Below are 23,721 nucleotides of genomic sequence, written 5' to 3' on the forward strand. Positions count from 1 at the left end.
TCATTTTTGATCTCCCAAGAACACAGAATGATCACGATGATTTTCCGATTACATGGCACGTCTGAGACGATTGTCTCCGACAGAGACCCCAGATTTATGAGTTTGTTTTGGAAGGCAATTTGGGAGAACAAACTCAGTTCTCGTCATCGTTCCACTTCCAGACTGACAGGCAATCTGAGATTGCCAATTCAGTGGTTTTAGATTTATTGAAGTCTTGTATCTCGGATCAGAAGACTCAATGGGAAAAGAACTTACCTTTGGTGGAATTTGCCTACAATAACAAGATACACTCTTCGACGGGGAAGACGCCATTTGAGATTGTTGAAAGTGCTGCGAAGGTTCCATCCTTTCTGAGCACGAAAGATTAGATATTTGAAGCGGATGAATATTCGCGAGATTTGGATACGGCTTTTGCCAAGGTTCGTGAGACTTTGCAGAAGTCTCAAGAACGACAGAAAAAGGCAGCGGATCGCCATCGTCGCGACTTGAAACTGAAGGAGGATGATTGGGTGCTCTTACGTTTTGAGAAGGCACGCCTAAGAAAGAAAAAGGGAAAGGAGAGGCTTTTTCCAAAGCTTAGTATGCGATACTACAGACCTTTCCAGATTACTGAAAAGATAAATGATGTCTCCTTCCGATTGAAACTGCGAGATACTTGGAGGATTCACAATGCATTGCATGTGAATCTCTTGAAACCTGTTAAGGGTGATGTGCCTGATGATGGGGAGCCTGATGAGCAACCCGTAGTGGAAGAAAACGAGGAGACCCTTGTTCCTGAACAGATTTTGACACATACGGATACGAAGAAAGGTAAAGTCCGAAGGTGGTTCTTGGTTAAGTTCAAGAACTTTCTTGCATTTGATGCGAAGTGGATGGAGGAGGAGGACCTAGCAGATACTCCTCGGATTGTGAAACTTTACCTCGATGTTTTGGTTTAGCATAGTCTACTCCAAACGGAACCCAGAAATTCAGCTTGGCCAAAGATCTCGTGCAGTGGGATGCACAAGAGGGGAGTTACTCCGCTCCTTTGTCAACAGATGCCTTGATTTGGATAGTAAAGTCATTGATGTCTCTTTGAGCTTCAGGGATACTGAGAACTGACAGTATTCTGCTGGATGACTTTATGAAATGGAATTCCTGATAATGATACTGATTTGTTCTTGACTTCTTTTGAGTGCAAGAACTGATAGCCGAAATGACTGTAGCATTTTGGTTTGATTGATCTCGAATAGACATGGTTGCAATAGGGTGTTAGTCAATCGGACATCGATGAGGTCCCGATTGGACCTAGATGTGATTGCTAGCTACATTGCCGATAAATCATGGTCTAAGATCCGAATAAATGTTGAATGTCATGTGATGTCCTGTGATGTCTGGTGATGTCCTGTGATGTCGTGTGATGTGACTGTCGATTTTGTACATGTGCTAGATGTGTGTTCCTAGTACGTAGGTACTAACAGTCAGTGTCTGCTGAGACAGTTTATGGCTTTTGTCGGTTTTGCAGGCGTAATCGCGGTTGATTACAATGCTTTCAAGAGGGGGGTATGTCACGAAGTGATGATGTGGCGGACAACAAAAACCCTAATTTCTGCCAAAAACCCTAAATTTCCTGCAAACCCTAATTTCTAGAAATCGCGGAGGCAAATTTTGGAGGGCCGTACGACAGTGCCACGTCAGCATTTTGTCCGCATTTCTGGGAGTCCCTACAAAGGGAGAGCGTGTGTGTGTCACAAAGTGATGATGTGGCGGACAACAGAAACCCTAATTTCTGCCAGAAACCCTAAAATTCCTGCAAACCCTAATTTCTGCCAAAAACCATAATTTCCGAAAATCGCGGAGGCTAGGACGCAAATTTTGCTTTTTCTCAACGCAATGAGAAAGAGAGAGAGAATGCTTTTGCTTTCAAGTTTTGACTCTCTGTGAGAGACAGAGAGAGCAATTGCTTTTGATTTGAAGCTTTTGGGGCTCTGCTTTTGGGCATCCCTTGTAACCTTTAAATTAGTGGTGAGGGATCTGGACGCAGAGTCTAAGAGTGAATCCTAACCCACTCTCTTGTACTTTGAACTGATTAATAAAAAGAAATACCGAAAGGGGCGCCAGTCTTTGGGGCCAATATCTCTAGGCACGGAACTCCGCCGGGCCAGTGCAAATCTATTGTGATCTGTGAATTGTTTTGAAGTGGTTATTTGCTGCTATCACGGTTGATTCTTGACTTGGAGTGTCCAAGTCTGTTACAGTGTATGTGTGTGTGTATTGGGCAGCCACGTCACCAGTTTGTGACATAACCCCCTCTTGAAAGCATTGTAATCGCCCTCGATTACGCTTGCAAAACAGACAGGGGCCATAAACTATCTTAGCAGACACTGACTGTTAGTACTGACGCACTAGGAACACACATCTAGCACATGTACCAACTGACAGTCACATCACATGACATCACAGGAGATCACTAGGCATCACAAGACATCACATGACAAATCACATTAAAAAATTTATTTGAATCTCAGACCATGATTTATCGGCAACGTATTTAGCAATCGCATCTAGATCCAATCGGGACCTCACAAATGCCCGATTGACTAATCCTTATTGCAACCATGTCTATCAAGATCTTTCGTACCAAAATGCTGCAATCATTTCGTCTTCCAGTTCCTGCACTCAAACAAGTCGAGAACAAATTAATATCATATTATCGAGAATTCCAATTGATAAAGTCATACAGCAGAATATTGTCAACTCACAGTATCCCTGAAACTCAAAGAGACATCAGTGACTTTAACATCAAAAATCGAGGCAATCTCTTGACAAAGGAGCGAAGGAACTCCCCTCTTGTGCATACTCGCTGCACCAGATTCCGCCCAAGCTGAGTTCGGAGTTCCATTTAGAATAGACTATGATAATCCAAATGCTTCAAGGTAAAGATTCACAATCTGAGGAGTATCTGCTAGGTCCTCCATCCACTTCGCATCCAATGCAGGATAGCTCTTAAATTATCACTTTACCCTTAATCTTTCTGTCTTTATGTGCCAATATCTGTTCGGGAACAAGGATCTCCTCATTTTCTTACACTTCGGACTGCTCATCAGGCTCCCCATCTTCGGGCACATCGCCTTTTAAAGGCTTCAAGAGACTCACATGAAAAGCATTGTGAATTCTCCAAGTGTCGGGCAACTTTAGTCGAAAGGAAACATCATTTATCTTTTCGAATATCTGGAAAGGCCCGTAGTATCGCATACTAAGCTTTGGAAAAAGCCTCTCCTTTCCCTTTTTCTTTCTCACGCGTGCCTTCTCAAAACGTAAGAGCACCCAATCGTTCTCCTTCAATTTCAAATCGCGACGATGGCGATCTGCTGCCTTTTTTGTCTGAGATTTCTGCAAAGCCTCGCGGACCTTGGCAAAAGCAGTGTCCAAGTCACGCATGTACTCATCGGCTTCAAAATCTTATCTTTTGTGCTTAGGAAGGGTGGAACCTTCATAGCACCTTCAATAATCTCAAATGGCGCCTTCCCCGTCGAAGAGTGTATCATGTTATTGTAGGCAAATTCCACCAAAGGTGAATACTTTTCCCATTGAGTCTTCTGATCCGAGATGTAAGACTTCAATAAATCTAGTACCACTGAATTAGCAATCTCAAATTGCCCGTCAATCTGCGGGTGGAATGATGACAAGAACTGCAACCCCGTGCCAATGTTCTCCCAAAAACAAACTCGTGAATATGGGGCCCTTGTCGGAGACAATCGTTTCGGGCATGCCATGTAATCTGAAGATCTGGGCCACAAACAGTCTCGCTAAGTGATCCGGCTCGACTGTTTTCTTCACTGGAATGAAATGAGCTTGCTTGCTAAGTCTGTCAATAACATTCCACTACCATCGTGACCAATCTGTGTTCTCGGGAGGTCAAAAATGAAATCCATTGTAATATTTTCCCAGGGGCGGGTGGGTATGGGCAAAGGCTGTAACAATCCCTGTGCTTTATGCCTATCAAACTTGACCTTTTGGCATACCAAGCAACTGCACACAAAATCGTCCACGTCCTTGAGTCTCGCCCAAAAGAAGTCTCTCTCTACACCTTTCAAGGTGGTAGCAATGTCGCGGTGACCCGTAAGAGGTGGACAGTGGCATTCGGTTATAACCTTTTCCCTCAACGGTTGTGTAACGCACAACATGGTTTTCCTCATCAAGTAGCCGTCCCGAATGGAATATCCCGCTACTATCTCCCCATTCCATATCCGAGTGAAAATATCTGCAAAATCTGTATTTGTGGCATATTGATCGACCATATCCTCGAAGCTCCTATGATTTATCGCGGAAATAGCCAGAACCAACGGCTTCCAGGGCAAAGCATCTGCCACCAAATTCTTCTGTCCCTACACATGGATAATCTGGAAGTGAAACTGTGACAAGATGTTTGCCCACCGCATCTGCTTTTCCGATAGTTGCTTCTATGACAAGAAGTAGCGTAAACTCTGATGGTCTGTGAAGACAGTAAAATCCGCTCCGAATAGGTAATGTCGCCATTGAGTAAGAGCATGGATAACCGCCAAAAGATCTTTCTCATAAATCTGTGCTGTCAATTCCGGCCTTGAGAACAATCGGCTCTCGTAGGCAATGACATAGCCTTCTTGCATTAAGACCGCACCCAGACTACGACCACAAGCATCACAATATACTTCAAATGACTTCTGCAAGTCCGACAAAGTCAAGATTGGTCATGTAGTCAATTTCTCTTTCAATGTTTGAAAGGCAGTGACGTCTGTGTGTCCCCACAACAAAGAAACTCCTTTCTGTGTCAAGATATGCAAAGGGGAAGCAACCTCTGCAAACTTTCTAATGAACCATCTGTAGTACGAACACAAGCCCAAGAAGCTTCTAACTTCATGGACATTCTTGAAATCGGGCCAATCACGGATAGTCCCTATCTTGGCTGGGTCCATCTGCACTCCTACTGCTGAGACAATGTGTCCCAAAAAGTGTATCTCGGGTAGGAAAAATTCACTTTTCTTCACATTAATCACCAACTTGTGATCTCGTAATGCCTGAAAGACCTGTAGCAGATGTTCTCTATGTTCTGTCTCATCCTTGGAGAAAACAATGATGTCGTCAAAGAAAGTGCCAACAAATAGTCTGTACTCTCGAAAAATCTTGTCCATCATCCGGTTAAATGTCGCGGGAGCATTGGTTAGGCTAAAAGGCATCACCAAAAACTCAAATAACCCAAAAGTCGTCCGAAAAGCTGTCTTATAGACATCTCCCGGCGCGATTCGGATCTGATGATATCCACTCTTCAAATCGATCCTGCTAAAATACGAGGATCCTTGTAGTCGGTCAAGAATATTAAGGATCCTAGGAATCGGAAATCTGTTCTTGATGGTGATTTTGTTGAGAGCTCTATAATTGATGCACATTCTCCAAGATCCGTCTTTCTTCAAAACCAACAACACTGGAGAGCAGTACAGTGAAGTACTAGGCTAGACAAGACCCTTTTCCAAGAGGTCTTTCACTTGGTTCATAATTTCTTCGTTCTGGGCTCGGCTCACACGGTAACGTGGCCGGTTTGGTAGTGTGCTTCCAGGTATCAGATCAATAGTATCATCCTCAGGAGGAGCGGGTGGTAACTCGCCAGGCAGGCCCTCTGAAAAGCAATCGGCATGAGTGCGGAGAAAATCTTGGCGTTCTTTATCAAGTTCAGACATTTGTCCTATTCTCATCATTCAACTCTCTCAAAAAGATCGAGTAAACAAACAAACTTGATTTCATTAATTTTGAAACGGCCAAAGCCGATACGATAGGGATAGACTCGCCCTTAAGTTTTACATCAAGTACAATGGTTCGGCCCTTCTTTGTAGTCAAAGACGCTTTTCTCGCCCAATAGTCGGCCACAGCGTTGTTCTTATGGTACCAAGGAATTCCCAAGAGGACATCACAACCTTCCAAGGGCATTATGTAGAAGTCCTCATGCCCCAAATACCCCTTGACAATGCAACCGAAGTTTGTCAATGACAGGTGTAATGGCTACGTCCCTGCCAGGTGCCGCTAGAACTGCCTCTGCTAGTGGTCCCATCCGATTGGGTGTGCTCTCGAGCCGCGCCGCCAATTCAGGTGAAATGAAGTTGGCCTTGGCTCCTCCATCAAAGAAGATCAGGGCTTCTTGGTCTTTCACTTTGCCCCATGCTCGGCAAAGTTATGTACTCTCGTCAATCGTGCTTGGGTCAGTACCCATGCAATCTAGAACCATTCCTGCTTTCATCTTGCCTGTTCGTCCACGTTCCTCAACTGCTTTCGAACCCTCTGGCCTGTCTTCATCCTTGTCGTTCTGTTCTTTCGGTGCCCTTTTTAGGGCACTTCACGGAGATATGCCCAATTTCCCCGCATCCAAAGCACTTCCCTCTTTGATGTAGAGAGCTCTCTCTCGAAGAGAGCTTGGGTCGTGCATCCTTTTCTTTCTTTTCTGGGTTGCTCTTCCTCTTTCTACTTTCATTGTTCGAAGTCTGTTCGGTCCTTTGCGTCATGATTTCATCTGTGGGGTAGGTCAAATTGCTTGAATGAATGGCAAAACCCCGTTTTGCATGACTCATCAGTTCCTCAATGGAATCTGACTTTTTCTCTAAGCAGTGATCTCGGATCTCTGTAGGAAGTCCCAAGGTAAACCGCTCAATCTCTTCTTTGAACGAGATCTTCTTAAATAAAGAGGCTGGTAGAAAAGAGCTCCAGAATCTCTCGCAATATGCGTCCAATGTATCCTTCTTGATCATCCGAAGATGGTTCCAAGCAGTTCGTATGTCGCGTTCGTACTCTCGAGTCAGCCAAGAAGAAATAAAAATCCTTTTAAATTTCAGCCATTTAATTGGCGCTGTCTTGTTCAATAGAAGTGTGGACCACCAAGTTCGAGCATTTCCCTTGAAGTAAGAGGTAGCCCTCCGAATCTTGGAGTGCTGTGAGTAACGCCCTCCAAAGAAAGCTATGTCAAACTATTGAATGAAGGCCAAAGCCTTCAAAGCATCTCGATATCCAAAAAACGTGTCAAATTTAATTGACTGTCCACCTTCTTTAAACTCTCGGACTTTCTTGCTTTTATCTCCAAAAAGTCATACTGGTTGGCTTTATAGAAATTCTTCTTCTTTGCATAAGAGCTGCTGCCGTCAGAGTCCGAACTATCTGAAGACGAGTCCTCTGTAGAACTGTCAACAACTGGCGAGATTTAGACTTCTTTGCCTTTTTCTTGCCCTTTCCGAAGCTTTGCTTTTTGCTTCGCTTTTTTCCTTTTCTGTCTTCTTTGCTCGAGTCAGAGGAGCTAGAAGAACTGTCAGAAGAAAAAGAAGAAGAAGAAGAAGAAGAACTGGGTACTCCTTCAAGTCGCACATGCTTCTTCTCCTTTCTTGCCGAGGCAAAAGTAGATTGAGGACCCAAATAACCAGAGAAGTCAATGTCTTTCTTCTGCTTTTTGTCGTGCTTTTTGGCTTTGTTCTGCGCGTCAAAAAGTTGAAAAATCCGGGGTATCAACCACCTCTTCTAATTCTTGCTCTGTAAACATCCTTGGAGAAGGAGGTTTCTTGAGTGCCGGTTTGAGGGGTTGTTCTGGAGCTTGCCGCCACTGTGAATGCACCTCGTCGAAGGAGGTCTGAGTCATAAATTTTGCAAATATCGGGTCCTTTGCAAAATTTAGCATCTTTGTTGCATCGGCAATCAATCGTTGAAGCTCCATCTCTTCAAGCTCCACCTAAGTAGGCCGAGGCGGGCTGTACTCCTCGCGTGAATCTTCTTCGTGATCTCTTCCCGCATCTCCGAATGCAAAGGAAGTCGATTGATTCTGTCTGAATCCATAAGTGCCACGTAAAAAGGATCAGATTTCCCGGTGGAGAGAAATCGGCCGCGCTCTGCCATTGTAACAGACTTGGACACTCCAAGTCAATATTCTACCGCGACACGACAGGAATTCACTTCAAAACAGTTCACAGTTCACAATTGATTTGACACGGCCCGACGAAGTTCCGTGCCTAGAGATATTGGCGCCAAAGACCGGCACCCCTTTCGGTATTTCTTTTTGTATTAATCTGCAACTCAAAGTACAAGGGAGTGGGAGGGTCTCACTCTTTGCGTCCAGATGCTCTGAGGAGTGGGAGCCCTGCCCACACTTATAAAGGTTTTACAAGGGATGCCAAATGCAGAGCCCCAAAAGCTGTAAATCAATAGCCTTGCAATAAATAAAGCAAAAGTTCTCTCTCTCTCTCTTTCTCTTATGCTTTGCATAGACAAAAAGCAGGCCCAAAAGTTGTCGTCCGTACGCTGCTGCCACGTGGCTGTCTTTTCGCAAAACGAGCCGCTTTTTCCGTTGCAAATTCCGGAGGGCCGTATGGCAGTGCCACGTCGACATTCAGTCCGCATTTCCGGGAGTCCCTGCAAAGGGAGGGTATGTGTGTGTACACTATACTGGGCAGCCACGTCACCAGTTTGTGACACAATCTTTCCAACTACCTTGACCTGATAAGAGACATTGTTGGCACAAGTAACTGAATCCCCATGAGAGACATCCTCAAGAGAGGTAAACAAGTCACGATAAGAGGTAATGTGCTTTCTAGAACCACTGGTAAAGTACCACACATGAGCATCTGCACCAACTGACATACATGCATTATGGACAAAAGAATCATAAGTGCACTCTGCACTAAAAGCTCATTCTGCATCAACATCAGCATCACAATCTCCTTTCACAAAAGACTTAAACAATAGCTGCATTTGTAGAGGAACCAGCCTCTTTTGCCTTCAACTTAGGACATTGCTTGATCAAGTGATCATTAGCTTTACAATAATGGCAACACTTCTTCTTTTTGCCCTTTTCACCAGAATTCCCATATAAATTGCTGCCAGAAGAAGCATTAGGAACAGGTGATTTACCACTCACAGAAGAACCATGAGAAGTGGCTACATTGTTGTTACCATCTTTTCTGTGCATAATGCATCAACTTTGACGACTTCTAGATTTCCTTGGGTCATAAGTCTCCAAGCACTAGCAAAAGTCTCGTAAGAATCTGGCAAAGCATCAAAAACAATCTACACAAGGGAACTGTCAGAAATGACTTCGCCTGCAGAAATAAGTTGCTCATTAATATCCTTGACACCAACAAGGAAAGTGTCCATCTCATCTTCCTCATGCATAATCTTCGACTCGAGCTCTTTACGCAGTAATGCAATTTTAGCCTCATTGTGACTTGCATAAAGACCAGCCAGAAATATCCAAGCCTGTTTTGCAAATTTTGATGAACAAATGTGAGGAGTAATTGTGCGCTTCACAAACAACGCAATGAATGCATGAGCCTCCGCATCTTTTACATCCCAACGAGCTTGCTCAGCCGTAGACAAGACAGCTCTGGCAGCAGCAACCCTGCCACCAAAACCTGCAACATCCTCAAAACCAAGACGTACATCAATGCACTGCACAATATTCCAAACGCCCTTTGACACAAGGACATGTTGCATCATGGAAGCCCACATAGGGTAATTGTCCCCATCCAATCTATCCTCAACAGCAAACATCTTGAACACATCTGTGTTGTTGTCAGCCATGGCGAATGCCTGCACCTAATGAGAAAACTGCCCGAAGAGGAGAAACAAAGCAAGACCAACACGTGTTATATAGCACAACCCGTAGAGGACTGTAAGGGACCTGTTATGCAGAAAACGGCACTGACAAAAAACTTCATAATGTGGAAATCGGCTTTTCCATGATATCCTTGGATAGTCATTGGAAGAGCACCAATTAGTGGTACCCCTTTTTGAGTTTTCCACGTTGCTAGCTCGGCTTCAAGTTCTCCACCCTCTGCATCATAACCAAAGTCCATCTACTTCGGGAACTCTGGATGGATGAAGTTTTCGATAGATCCTGGGTCGAAGAAAATCAGGGCTTTCAAGCCGTTTACTTTGCCATATGCTTGACATAATTCACTTGTACTTTCAAGATTTATGCCATAAATGTTAGGTACAAGGCCAATGGTAGGTTCAGCTCGTTTGGCTGGAGATGGTCCTAGGGTTTGTGGACCGTCCGTCGACGCAAGCATAGGCTCCGCGGGTCTGTCAGTGCGAAGGGGACAACCAAAATAGTTATGCCCTGTTTAAAAGCATCCAAAGCATCGGCCTTCTTGTAATAAGGTATCTCGTTATTGAGGCGTCAAATAAGGCCTTTGAGATTGACTTTCATAAGACTCCCAAGGATTTGTTCGTTGTTGCTGGGAGGTTTGGTTATTGACTAGAGTTGCTTCTGTAGTAAAGTCTAGCTTTCCTTTCATCAGTTTGTAGCCGACTGTTGCATGGTCCATAAGCTCTTGCATGGTTGAGACTTGTTTGGACAAACAATACTCCTGTAACGGTAATGGCAGTCCAAGGGTCTATCGCTCGCACTGGTCCAGGGAATGAACTTAAAGAAAGACACTGGAAGATAGACGTCAGTAGCTGAAATAAAGCTTGAGACACACAAGACCCATCCCAATATAACAAAGAAAACATACAAGTGGGTCCCTAAAGCTTCTTTAGCGACCATAGCAAGTGCTAAAAGACAGGAGCCTGGTAAGAGACATCCCATTCGCCCCAAGAAATGTAAAAAAATGTTGCGTTGGATTCCTAAAAAACTATTGGAAGCCCAAGGCTACTATGAAGGAAATGATTAAATCTAGGTGCCAAAACGTAAATTGTGCTCTTACTTGTCACCGGGCCAATGTGAGCTCAATCTTGTGGCTCCAAAACGAATTGAAGATCGCGGAAAGAAAAAAATCACGGAATGTTACACACCCGCTCTAGAGCTAGTTTGGATACCAAAGAAAGAACGATTTGTTCCAACTAGCTCAGGAACAGGGAAATCAAATGAAGCTTCTTGCTCTTCATGTAGTTCCTATACGGAAATAGAAGCTTCGACACAACCTCCACATACCATTGTACATATCCATACAAGCAAGAAAGAGTTTGCACCTCACGTTGTAAGTTCACCACCTACAACAATGTTGCAAATAAAATCATGGGAGAGTACCTTACCACCCTTGCAACTAGATGAAATGCATAGGGAGGTCAAAAACTATTGGTTAAAGCCTTCGCCCATAACAACTTGGAACAATTGGTTTCAAAAGGTGACGACATCATTCCAAACGATATGATCTACCCAAGGAAGGGGGGAGTGTTTACTGATAGTCATCGTTCACTCACTCCCCTCTCAACCTTTCTCCCTGAATTCTTAATCTTGAATCTTAGGGAATGTATATATAAATCCTTACACTTACAAAAACAAGATAAAAAAGTAAAAGAGCAAGAGACATAGCACAAAATCATAAAAACACATTATGCACAAGAACACGACCCTTGTAATATTTGCACTCTAACCATCATCTATTTGCGTGTACAGATATGGCTAGTACGCTAGAGTCATCCACTCCTGCCTTGGGTGAGAGGTACCCTCGTCAAGAAACCATTGATTAGAGTTGTCCATGGTCTCTATGGCAAGCATTTTCAAGTTAAATTATGACAAGATCTGGACTTCTGAAGGGAAATCATTTAACGGCGTGCAAAAATTGCGTTGAAAGCTTGCCAGGTCCTTGGAGCATGCGGTTGTGTCGCAATTAAACTCCACAACTGTAGTCTGAATAGCGTTATCTTTAAAAAATCCCGCAGCTCAAGAAATCTTGGATTCTTCTTAATAGTTCCCCAAAGCATAGATATTGTCGAATTGTTGTAGAAACTCCAATGCTTTCTTTCGATCTTTCACCCTAGAAAAGGTGAAAAATTTAACTATCGTGCTACCATCTTTGAAATCCTTTGGCTAGTTAGGTGCGTACCCCAGTACAAATAATAAGGTTATCCATACGAGCTCCAACCGTTGTACCCTGGTGGCGGTGGCGGTGGCAACGCCGATGGCAAAGGAGGTTGCACTAGATCAGGGTCAGACAGTTGCACCATGTTCTCCCCTAATCGGAACAGACGGCTACGAAGGTTTCCCATTGAACGCTCTCGCACTTCTGGTGCCGAAGGAGGAGGTACCACCTGGGACATCAAAGTGGGTAGCATGTAGTTCAGAAACTCTTAAAAACCCTATAGCATCGAGAGATTTTGCTGCGGATGCCATGAAAGAATATCGCGAAGCTCGTCAATAGAAATTGCATGTACTTTACCGAATCCATGAATGCCATAGTGCTCTGTCTGTTCTGCTTGGGACCGGTATGAATTCAAAAAAGCACACACCTGAAGCTTTGATACCACTATAACGGGACGAGCACCATGTGCCAAAGGAAAAGAATAGACGAGACAACTTTAAACACTTCAAAAAGACTGAAGAGAGAGAGAGAGAGAGAGAGAGAGAGAAAGGGAGCAAGACACACAAGACGGGGAGTGGCAGAGTTACATCTCAAGAGAGCACTAGCCCCAAACCTTGGTGCCCCTTTCGGTATTTCTTTATATTGCTTGAACTCAATACAACTATGCAGGACTTTGGCACTCTACTCCGCTTCACCTTTCTGGTTGAATGCCAGAGGAAGAGCCCAACCCATGTTTATGAAGGCCCTTGGCCTCTGTCACCAGCGTGTGACTACTATCTATCCTTTTTGTTGATTTCTTTCTTATTATCTATTTAATTTCACTTTTTGGAAACACCCCTCGGGAAATCTAACTGCCCTGCATTGCATAGCTAGTGTGGAACTGTCCAGAGGGAGTCCAGGCCTGAGGGCAAGAGAGCACTAAGGTTGGACAAGGACTATGGTTAGCCAAAGTGGAGTCATCTCCTAGCCAAAGTGGAATCCTTTGCTACAGAGGCTACATTTCAGTTCTGGATGTGGCCGCAGTGTACAAAGAGGGTCGGATGACCTAGAAAGATACAATGGCAGCATCTCCTAAAATTTAGGGAACTGCAATTTTGGGACCTGAAAATGTGTTGACGTCATTACCGCCGGAATGACAAGGGGAACATTTTCTTACTCTGCCGTGAAGTCAACTGGGCAACCGGTTGGGATATTTTTAGACGGCAACCCCGAAACGGGAAAATGCTTATAAATGTGCCAAGTGGCACCTTCTGGTGCACTTGCCTCATGCAACAAGAAGTGGCGCTGAATTTGAAGGAGAGAGAGCCTCATTTTCAGTTTTTGTCACAGGTTAAGAGCTATGGAGTGCTTGCTTTCCCTCTTATGCACAGTGCGGTGCCAGGAGTGATGCCCTGCACGCTACGCACTGCCCTCTCTCTCCCCTTTGGCAGTATGTTATGCCCCTCTAGTGGGCTCTTCATTTGACCAATGTACAGTTGTGTGGGTTCATGCGTGATTGCCGAGGCAAGAGCCTCTTGCACAGGTACTGGATTAGCTAGCGGCTAATCCCCCCGCAGGTACAGGTGAATTCGGAGAGGTTTCACGCCAGAAATCTCATCCGATTCAAAGGGCAAGTAGCCCTACAGGTGCGGGAGCTCGAGGACTTGCTACGGATGCGACCGGCACGCGAAACAGAGCCCGAAACAGTAAATTACAGCGTGCTGTGTATTTTTGCAGGTTTAGGGTTTTGGCCCTAAACGGACCCTAATACCCCGAGGAGGTTCGGGGACGCAAGGGGACCGCTGTACAAGTGATCTGGCGCATTTTCAGGGCTGAAAACAGAGAATTCAGCGTGCTGCAGATTCTCGCCAGGTTTTGCAAAGTGCCCGTATGCGTCGGGAAAGTCAGTCAATGCGTGGGAATACTGACTGTGAAGGGTCCTGGTATAGTTATGCTGCCGAAATCAGGCCGGAACAGCTGAAATTCAGCCCAGGTTGTGCGGGGCAGCTTGTAGGGATCCCTCTTTTAAAGAATAAAGAAATACCGAAAGGGGCGCCTAAGTTAGGGGCCAACCTGGTGTCCGTCTACTCATACAGGTGCGATCTAGCAGCCTGTATACTGACTGTGAAGGGTCCTGGTACAGTTATGCTGCCGAAATCAGGCCGGAACAGCTGAAATTCAGCCCAGGTTGTGCGGGGCAGCTTGTAGGGATCCCTCTTTTAAAGAATAAAGAAATACCGAAAGGGGCGCCTAAGTTAGGGGCCAACCTGGTGTCCGTCTACTCATACAGGTGCGATCTAGCAGCCTGTATCCCTCTCCCCTTTGTTGTGTCTTGAAAGTACAGGTATAATAGACGACTAATAATGGGTGAAAGCTAAATCAAGGTTTAAAGTAAAGTCTACCGCCCTTTTTGGATTGACAAGGCCGGTTTCATGGTTCCATCGACGGGATTAAATCACTTTTTCCCATAGAAGTGAGCCTTGGTAAGATTGGGCTTGAAGACACAGGGGATCATAGACCAGACACAGGGAATTGCAATTATGGCTGACAGACCAGATGATGTGACTAAAGAGGTTTCCTCTTCACGGGGTCAACAGACACATGAAGTGGGTGAGTCCTCAAGACCACCACAGACAGATGACGATATATTCAGGACCCAGTTGGCTACTGCTATGGCTATGTTCACACAAGTAATGCAGAACCCGAGGTTTTTAGCCTTTCTGCAACCTCCTGTTCCGTCTCAGCAAGTTGGGTCACTGGATCATATTCAAAAGCCTGTTAAGGCTCGAGCACAGGTGATTCATACCGCACAATCAATGGAAACACCTGTACACTTGACGGAGAACATGCAGTCTCCATAACCTGTGCCTAAGGTGCAAGAACAGGTGGCTGAGATGCCAGTCTTTCAAGCTGTACCAGTTCAGCCCGCCACCTTTCAGCAGCCTATAGCTGGTTCTAATGGACAAGGAAGCAACCTACAGGCTATGCAACAAGTCTTTCCACCACCTTCAGTACATCCTGGCTATTTTGGAGGTGGATCGGTATTCCAGAGCATGGCTAGTCATGCACCTGGAAATCAGTTTTACACGCCAGGAACAGTGTTTGGGGGTGCTCAAACGATGATGCCTAACCCCATGTACAGTGTCATGGGTATGCAACCAGGGTTTCAGACCACTCAGGGCCAATTTGGGATGCCACAGGCAAATTTTGGTATGGCTGGAATTACAAATCAGCAGCCAAATATGGCATTTCCTGGTCAAGATAATAGCGGCCAAGGAACATAGATGAACCCTAATAGTGTTCCCATGTTTCAGTCACTTCCATATGACAATTTAACGCCGCTGGAGAGGCCAACTCTGTACAAAGAAGGTGGCAAAGGTGTGACATTCACGACCTTTACAGGGTTTGATGACAGGAAGAAGGCTCTTTCATTCCTCCAGCAGTTTGACAAGGCCTATGCAGGGGGGAACTTTACAGAGGCTTCAAAGGTTCGCAAGGCAGCCACTTTCTTGACAGGGAATGCGGGACAATGGTGGACAACTTTATTGCTTCAAGGGCAAGCTCCGTCCACATGGATTTACTTCAAGCAGATTTTTGCAGCAGCATGGTTATCTGATGACTTTGAAGCAGATGTCATGACAGAATGGCACCAGCTAAATGCTGCCACTTGCAGAAATCTGGATGATTACAATCGGAAGTTTTGGAAAGCTCTACTTCAAGTAACTTCCTATAGGTTTGTGCCATTGACAGAACAGATTGAAAAATACTGTTGTGGCCTACCCAAAGGATTGAGAAAGTACTGCACAAAGACCAAAGTCACTACTTTGACGCAGCTCATCGAGGTAGCAAACACTGGCAATGGTTTGCTCAAGGGAGAAGATTGTGAATTTAACACTGGCGTCAAGGCAGGATCAGGCAAGAAAAATTCTGCCAAGAAGCACGTTCCCAATGAGGCTCCTAAAGGGACTCAGGAGTCAGCCAACGCAGGGAAAGACAAAGCTACGGCTGAATCAGAAAAGGGACCAGCAAAGAAATGGAAAAGACGTTTTCCTCGCAAGTCAGAAGAGCAAAAGAAGGTCCTGAGGACAGAGAACAAATGCTTTATATGTGAGCAGCCTGGCCACATTGCTTACAATTGTCCTACAAAGAAAAGGCCAGTTGATTCTGATGACAAGGAAGACAAGAAAGGAAAGAAGCCCATGGCTGGTCTAGTGCCAGATATGGTGGGCGACAAGCCAAATTCAGATGCAAGTGAGCTTTGCAGAGCATGGGGAAAGGTCAGGGATCAAACAGTGCTTATCTTCTTTGATCCAGGTGCCAAAGCCAACTTTATTTCCCCAGAATTGGCTTCAAAGTTGGGAATCAGACCTGAAGAGATGGGGTATATAGCAGAGGCAGGTTTGGCATGTCCTGGCCATACAGAGGCTGTGACACCCATCATTGGAAAGTTGCGTCTACATATCCAGTCCTATGTAGATGCTGAAGAATTTTACATCATGCCACTGGACGGATGTGATGTGTTGTTAGGTATTCCTTGGTTGTTTCGTGTACAGGGAATCATGGATGCCTACAACAAAAAGATCACTGTACAGAGCAGGGGAAAGACTCACATTCTGGATGTAAGCTTATAGGGGAGTCTATTCCTACTGTATCAGCTTCTGCTATTACTTCTGTAATGAAAAAGCATCTTTCTGCGTACTTGGTTTTTGCACGTGAAGTGTCAGATTGTGATGAATCAAATTTATCTGTGCTAGATAAAGAAAGGTCAATATTTTTACAACAGTACAGTGACTGTTTTTCCGATTCATTACCGTCTCAATTACCGCCAGAGAGACCCGAGGACCATGCGATAGATTTGGTGCCAGGCAGTAGCCCACCAAATAAGCCTCCGTACAGGGTTAGTGCGGCTCAGCAGAAAGAGATAATGGGCCAAGTACAGGAGCTGTTAGAAAAGGGGCTCATTCAGCCTAGTTCATCTCCATTCTGTTCTCCAGTGTTGTTGGTGCAGAAAAAGGATGGCTCATGGCGTATGTGCATCGACTACCGTGCACTGAACAAGAATACCATCAAGAATAGGTTCCCTATACCTAGAATTGATGATATTATGGACAAATTAGAAGGAGCAGCTATGTTTAGCAGGATAGATCTAAAGAGTGGGTACCATCAGATCCGCATTAGATCAGAGGATGTGCACAAGACTACTTTTAGAACAACGTTTGGCCTTTACGAATTTTTAGTGATGCCCTTCGGTCTCACAAATGCTCCTGCTACGTTCAATAGAATGATGGACAGAATTTTCCGTCCACACAAGCAGTTTGTTGGTACATTCTTTGATGACATGATAGTCTACTCAAAGAATGAAGAGGAGCATAGGCATCACTTGGCCATTGTGTTCAAAGAGCTACGCAGTCATAGGTTGCTCATCAATGCAAAGAAAAGTGAGTTTTTTCTGGAAGAGATTCACTTTCTGGGACACATTGTCTCAAAGGATGGTGTTAGAATGGATCCTGCAAAAGTTGAAGCGATCAAGTCATGGCCAAATTTGAAGACGGTGCATGATGTCCGAAGCTTTTTGGGACTATGCTCCTATTACAGAAGGTTTATCCGAAATTTCGCTGAGATTGCTTCACCTTTACATGCTCTTCAAAAGAAGGCAGTCACCTTTAGATGGACACAGAAAGAGATTTCAGCTTTTAATCTCTTAAAGGAAAAGATTACTTCGGATCCAGTCATTGTGTTGCCAGATCTTAGGAAGTCATTTGTTGTCCAGTGTGATGCCTGCGGTAGTAGCATTGGTGCAGTGCTAATGCAAGATGGCAAGGTAGTAGCCTATGAGAGCAGAATTTTGCAAGGGCCAGAGATGACCATGCAGTTCTATGAGAAAGAGTTACTGGCTGTGATTCATGCGCTCTTAAGTTGGAAACACTACCTGCTAGGTGCAGATTTCGTTGTCCAAACGGATCATCAGACCTTGCGATACTTCTTGACACAAACAAAGTTATCTGAGAAGCATATGCGATGGGCAAATATTTTGTCCATGTTCCATTTTCAGATTGTGCATGTGGAAGGCAAGAAGAACGTTGTGGCTGATGCCTTGTCAAGGAAGCCACAAATTTCAGCTGTGTCGATTCCTTATCATCATGAACTTGATGATATGAGAGAATAGTATGCAAATGATGAAGATTTTGCAAGGGTCTTCGAGCAACTAATGGATGGACAACGTCATGAACACTATTTTCTTAAAGACGGGTTCATGATGATGCATGGCAGATTGTGTGTCACAAAGCCATTGCGACGCAAAGTCATGGAAGAGAGTCATGTCCCACCGTATGCAGGGCATCATGGTATTGATGCTACAGTTAAAGCGGTTGAGACATTCTTCTATTGGCCTACATTGAGAAGGGATGTGGATGCCTTTGTGCGAGAATGCCTAATATGCCAAAAGGTCAAGTTTGACAGGCAAAAGGCACCAGGGTTATTGCAACCACTACCTATTCCAGATAAACCATGGGAAAGTATTGCTATGGATTTTATCTTTGATCTTCCGAGAACGCAGACAGGAAACGATGGTATTTGGACCATTATTTGTAGATTCAGCAAACAGGCTCATTTTATTCCTGTCAGGAAGAAGATAAAGCCAGATCAGATGGCACGCTTGTTTATGAGCAATATTTTCAAGTATCATGGCATGCCACAGTCGATTGTTAGCGACCGTGATCCACGCATGACAAGTTTGTTCTGGAGAGGCTTGTTTGAGAATATGGGCACCACGCTCAAATTCTCTTCGTCATTTCATCCTCAAACAGATGGGCAGTCAGAAGAGGCAAATTCTACTGTCCTAGATCTGCTGAAGTGCTATGTGGTAGAGCATAAAGGAAAGTGGGAGCAATATTTGCCATTGGTGGAGTATGCATACAATAATACAGTGCATTCATCAACTGGCAAGGCACCCTTTGAGATAGTTGAAGGTGGCAAGAAAGTTCCTCCCGTACTGCAGACAAAGGACAAGATATTTGAAGCAGATAAGTATGTTCAAGACATGGATGAAATGTACAAGAAGGTCAAAGTGGCCTTAGAAAGGACTCAGGCAAAGCAAAAGAAAGCAGCTGATCATCACCGTCGTGAAGTGGTATATTCACTTGGTGATTGGGTGCTTTTACGCTTTGAAAAGACAAGGTTAAAGAAGATGAAGGGCGAGGAAAGACCGTTTCCAAAGCTCAGCATGCGTTACTATGGGCCTTTTCAAGTATGCGACATAATCAGTGATGTTGCATATAGGCTGAAATTGCCTGACAGTTGGAAGATTCACAATGCGTTTCATGTGAGTCTTCTCAGACCCTATGTGGGTGATGTGAAAGAAGATATGCCAGCTAAAGATCAGCCGGAAGTCGAGGAACTTGACGAGATCTTGGTCCCTGAACAGATTTTGGCACACAAAGAAAGGAAAGTGAAAGGCAAGGTTGCTAGGCGTTACTTGGTAAAGTTCAGAAACTATCCACCAATGGATGCGAAGTAGATGGAAGAAGGTGAACTTGCAGAGTCACCAACTGTGTTATCACTTTACCTGGAAGCCTTCGATTTGCAACCTACCTTGACCCACCCCCTTGAGTTTCAAAGCTACATGGATTGTCAGTGTGACAATAGCTTCTGAAACAAATGATGTACAAGGTATTTAAAGTGAGCTCAAATGAAATACCTGTTACGTGAATGTTAGAGCTGTACAGATTGTCAGTTTGGCAATTGCTCTTATGGAATGTCCAAAAGTTTGGTTAGTGCTATAGAAGTGAGTATTTCTTGTCAGTTTGTCAAGGATACATTGATTGCTTCTATTAAAGAGTACATGTGTAACTGCATTCTTAAACTGTCGGTTTGGGTATGCTCGAAAGTGTTACGGGATCCAACGTGTACTATAAGACAGTGGCAAAATGTGCAGCTACCATTTTGTCATTGGAAAGTTAGTGACTCAAAGCAATGGCAGAGTGCGCAGCTACCACTATGTCATTGGGACAGGGTTCACACGCAGGCAATACATGAGTCGACGAGGTGTTGAATACACCAGGGTTGACAATGAGCATGTATGTGTCGTACATGTGTCGACAGGTGTTGAATACATCAGTGTTGACTAGGAGCATGAACGACATAGATGCAAACGAGGACGTTTGAGATTTCAAGAGGGGGGTATGTCACCAACGTGTGACTACTATCTATCCTTTTTGTTGATTTCTTTCTTATTATCTATTTACTTTCACTTTTTGGAAACACCCCTCGGGAAATCTAACTGCCCTGCATTGCATAGCTAGTGTGGAACTGTCCAGAGGGAGTCCAGGCCTGAGGGCAAGAGAGCACTAAGGTTGGACAAGGACTATGGTTAGCCAAAGTGGAGTCATCTCCTAGCCAAAGTGGAATCCTTTGCTACAGAGGCTACATTTCAGTTCTGGATGTGGCCGCAGTGTACAAAGAGGGTCGGATGACCTAGAAAGATACAATGGCAGCATCTCCTAAAATTTAGGGAACTGCAATTTTGGGACCTGAAAATGTGTTGACGTCATTACCGCCGGAATGACAAGGGGAACATTTTCTTACTCTGCCGTGAAGTCAACTGGGCAACCGGTTGGGATATTTTTAGACGGCAACCCCGAAACGGGAAAATGCTTATAAATGTGCCAAGTGGCACCTTCTGGTGCACTTGCCTCATGCAACAAGAAGTGGCGCTGAATTTGAAGGAGAGAGAGCCTCATTTTCAGTTTTTGTCACAGGTTAAGAGCTATGGAGTGCTTGCTTTCCCTCTTATGCACAGTGCGGTGCCAGGAGTGATGCCCTGCACGCTACGCACTGCCCTCTCTCTCCCCTTTGGCAGTATGTTATGCCCCTCTAGTGGGCTCTTCATTTGACCAATGTACAGTTGTGTGGGTTCATGCGTGATTGCCGAGGCAAGAGCCTCTTGCACAGGTACTGGATTAGCTAGCGGCTAATCCCCCCGCAGGTACAGGTGAATTCGGAGAGGTTTTGACGCCAGAAATCTCGTCCGATTCAAAGGGCAAGTAGCCCTACAGGTGCGGGAGCTCGAGGACTTGCTACGGATGCGACCGGCACGCGAAACAGAGCCCGAAACAGTAAATTACAGCGTGCTGTGTATTTTTGCAGGTTTAGGGTTTTGGCCCTAAACGGACCCTAATACCCCGAGGAGGTTCGGGGACGCAAGGGGACCGCTGTACAAGTGATCTGGCGCATTTTCAGGGCTGAAAACAGAGAATTCAGCGTGCTGCAGATTCTCGCCAGGTTTTGCAAAGTGCCCGTATGCGTCGGGAAAGTCAGTCAATGCGTGGGAATACTGACTGTGAAGGGTCCTGGTACAGTTATGCTGCCGAAATCAGGCCGGAACAGCTGAAATTCAGCCCAGGTTGTGCGGGGCAGCTTGTAGGGATCCCTCTTTTAAAGAATAAAGAAATACCGAAAGGGGCGCCTAAGTTAGGGGCCAACCTGGTGTCCGTCTACTCATACAGGTGCGATCTAGCAGCCTGTATCCCTCTCCCCTTTGTTGTGTCTTGAAAGTACAGGTATAATAGACGACTAATAATGGGTGAAAGCTAAATCAAGGTTTAAAGTAAAGTCTACCGCCCTTTTTGGATTGAACAAGCCGGTTTCAGCCTCTCAAAAAACAGTACATGAAAAGCACTAACTCTAAAAACATCTGGCCCAAAAGCTCCTGCTCCAAATCTACCAGCACAAAAGCAGGAAATCCGCACCCTGCCACATCAGCAGCTCATAGCGCAATTCGCGGCGTTCGTACAGCCTGTGAAGGTAAAATGCGGGAGCGTCCGTACAGCCAGCTGCGTCATCAATTTTTTCGTAAAAGCCTTTTTTGTGTGTGTAAGAAGGTCCTGCCTTATTTTATTAGTGCCCCTAGGCACTTGGGCCCACTTGGTGAGGAACTGTAAGTTGGTGGGAACTTTTGCTGCTTCTAGTGTTTAGACCCCTCGGCCGGGATCTGCTAGTCAGTTCAGGTCTTCAATGGCTTGACACCTCAGCAGTTTGTGACAATCAGATATGTTTTCTCTCCAAGAGAAAAAAAGGTCGTGATCTCCACAAAGCGAATAGAACACCATATCTTTTGCCAGGATAGACATTTGAACAAATTTAAATGTCGAAATCAGGCACTTTTATCTATAGTATAGGATCCATAGAAACATGGAACCCGGAATGGGAACGGGATCAGAAATACGGCACAAGGGGAACGGAAGACCCAAAACGGGGAAAGGGGAGGGGAGGGGAGGGGAGGGGTAGATAGTCTTAAAGAGACTGAAAATTAGAAGTTCCATTGAGGAGCTAGGCCTTCATGTCCACAAGGTCACTAAATTAACTCTTTATTGGCCATTTTCTGATCCCGTAATGTGTCGGAACAATATTGAAACACATTTCCGAACAAGGTAAAATGCGTTCCGCATTTGAAACGTAAATCTAAACTGCACACACCTTTATAGGAATGCCTCAGTCTGAAACATAATCTGAGCACACCAAGAGCTTGGAACGGGCATTCTCTATTGCTGATTTTTTTCATGGAATGCTTGATTTATAGCTCAAAACTCCAATTTTCTCATAAAATATCAAACTCTTCCACTTACATCTGAGACCCAAGGCCATTCCTTCTGGAAGAGCACCAGAGGTAGTCTTCCTTTCTTAAGAACTTCAGTCCCAAACTGTTTTCCGCCAAAATTTGATCGAGGTGCTGTAGAAAACAGGCCATTATTAGTGGCTCACCCTTAAATGAAAAGTCCAATGTGCGGAGGAAAAGAAGATACAACCATACTGTGCATACCTGGTTTTAAGCCATACTCCAAGGGATTGTCTTGCGTGCCAAAGTTGATGTAATCTGAGATCTCAAAGACATCTCGCAAGGCCCTTTCTGTCAACAAATTGTGATTCATGGCTGCTAACCACTACCTATGAGGCAAAAGTTTAATCAAAACTGACTCTGTGTGTGTGTGTGTGTGTGTGTGTGTGTGTGTGTGTCACATCCATTGGGATGCTATTGCAGCTGTCATGGCAAGGATGGGTCATTCTTGGTTAGGAACTTTCCATGCCCTGGAGTTGGGATGCTTGATGCATCAAGGTTGTCCGTTCAATGCATTAATTCATGCCAATTGCCACATCTCATGCAAGACTGTATGGAGATCCCCCGTGTATGCACACCCTGTTGTTAGCAGATGTCACCCAGGAACAAGAATCGAGCACATACACACACATACACAAACTAGCCACATACAAAAAACCCACACACCCACCAGCACGCACACGGACTGGCTCTCTCTCTCTCTCTGGAAGGCTCGTGTGCGCGTGTGAAAGATCAATATGACATGCACGCACGCAGTGTGACGACAACAGGGGGTCTGTGTGTGTAATTCTGAGAGAGAGAGAGAGAGAGAGAGAGAGAGAGCGAGCTCCAGACCTCGTTCCAAATGGATGTGCACTGAGAGGTTTGATTGAATCGTTGCCTGCAATTGAGTTTTGAATTGAGGATTCAAATCTCAATTTAAATTCACCCTTCAACACAAGTTTGTCCAAAGAGCTAAGAACTATGTGACGGGGGGTAATTTTTTTTTGACATGTCCAAAAGGTTCTCCAACCCTTATATCGGGGTTTCCTTTTCACTGGGGACCTGTGGTGCCGGAGTTGCAGCACCATTAGCCTTCATGGGGGAATCCTTGGCGAAGTGTCCAAAGTTGTTGCATTTAAAACATGCTCCAAAGTACGTCCCAAAGTTTAGTGGAATAGTAACAAGCCCAGCTCCAACATTGATTACCATGCTCTTAGGTGGCGGTGTGACGACAACAGGGGGTCTGTGTGTGTAATTCTGAGAGTGAGAGAGAGAGAGAGAGAGAGAGAGAGAGCGAGCTCCATACCTCGTTCCAAATGGATGTGCACTGAGAGGTTTGATTGAATCGTTGCCTGCAAT

General features: G+C 44.9%; 1 protein-coding gene across 2 annotated transcripts in view; it reads right to left on the reverse strand.

Annotated features, from left to right (window-relative positions):
* LOC147433511 (uncharacterized) overlaps positions 1-23,283 on the reverse strand; it is a 34,272-nt gene extending 10,989 nt beyond the window's left edge. Inside the window, exons 1-3 of one of the 2 annotated variants that reach the window (XM_086489731.1) lie at positions 23,215-23,283; positions 22,585-22,709; positions 22,391-22,494 (exon numbers count right to left, since the gene is read on the reverse strand). In XM_086489731.1, coding sequence (XP_086345857.1) covers positions 22,391-22,494; positions 22,585-22,693 — 213 coding nt within the window. In that variant the 5' untranslated portion in view covers positions 22,694-22,709; positions 23,215-23,283. The other variant, XM_086489732.1, reaches the window with a different exon arrangement.
* Positions 23,284-23,721: the final 438 nt, after the last annotated feature.

The sequence above is a fragment of the Adiantum capillus-veneris genome, chromosome 19, assembly GCF_014529385.1.
Source record: "Adiantum capillus-veneris isolate H3 chromosome 19, ASM1452938v2, whole genome shotgun sequence".
NCBI lineage: Eukaryota > Viridiplantae > Streptophyta > Polypodiopsida > Polypodiales > Pteridaceae > Adiantum > Adiantum capillus-veneris.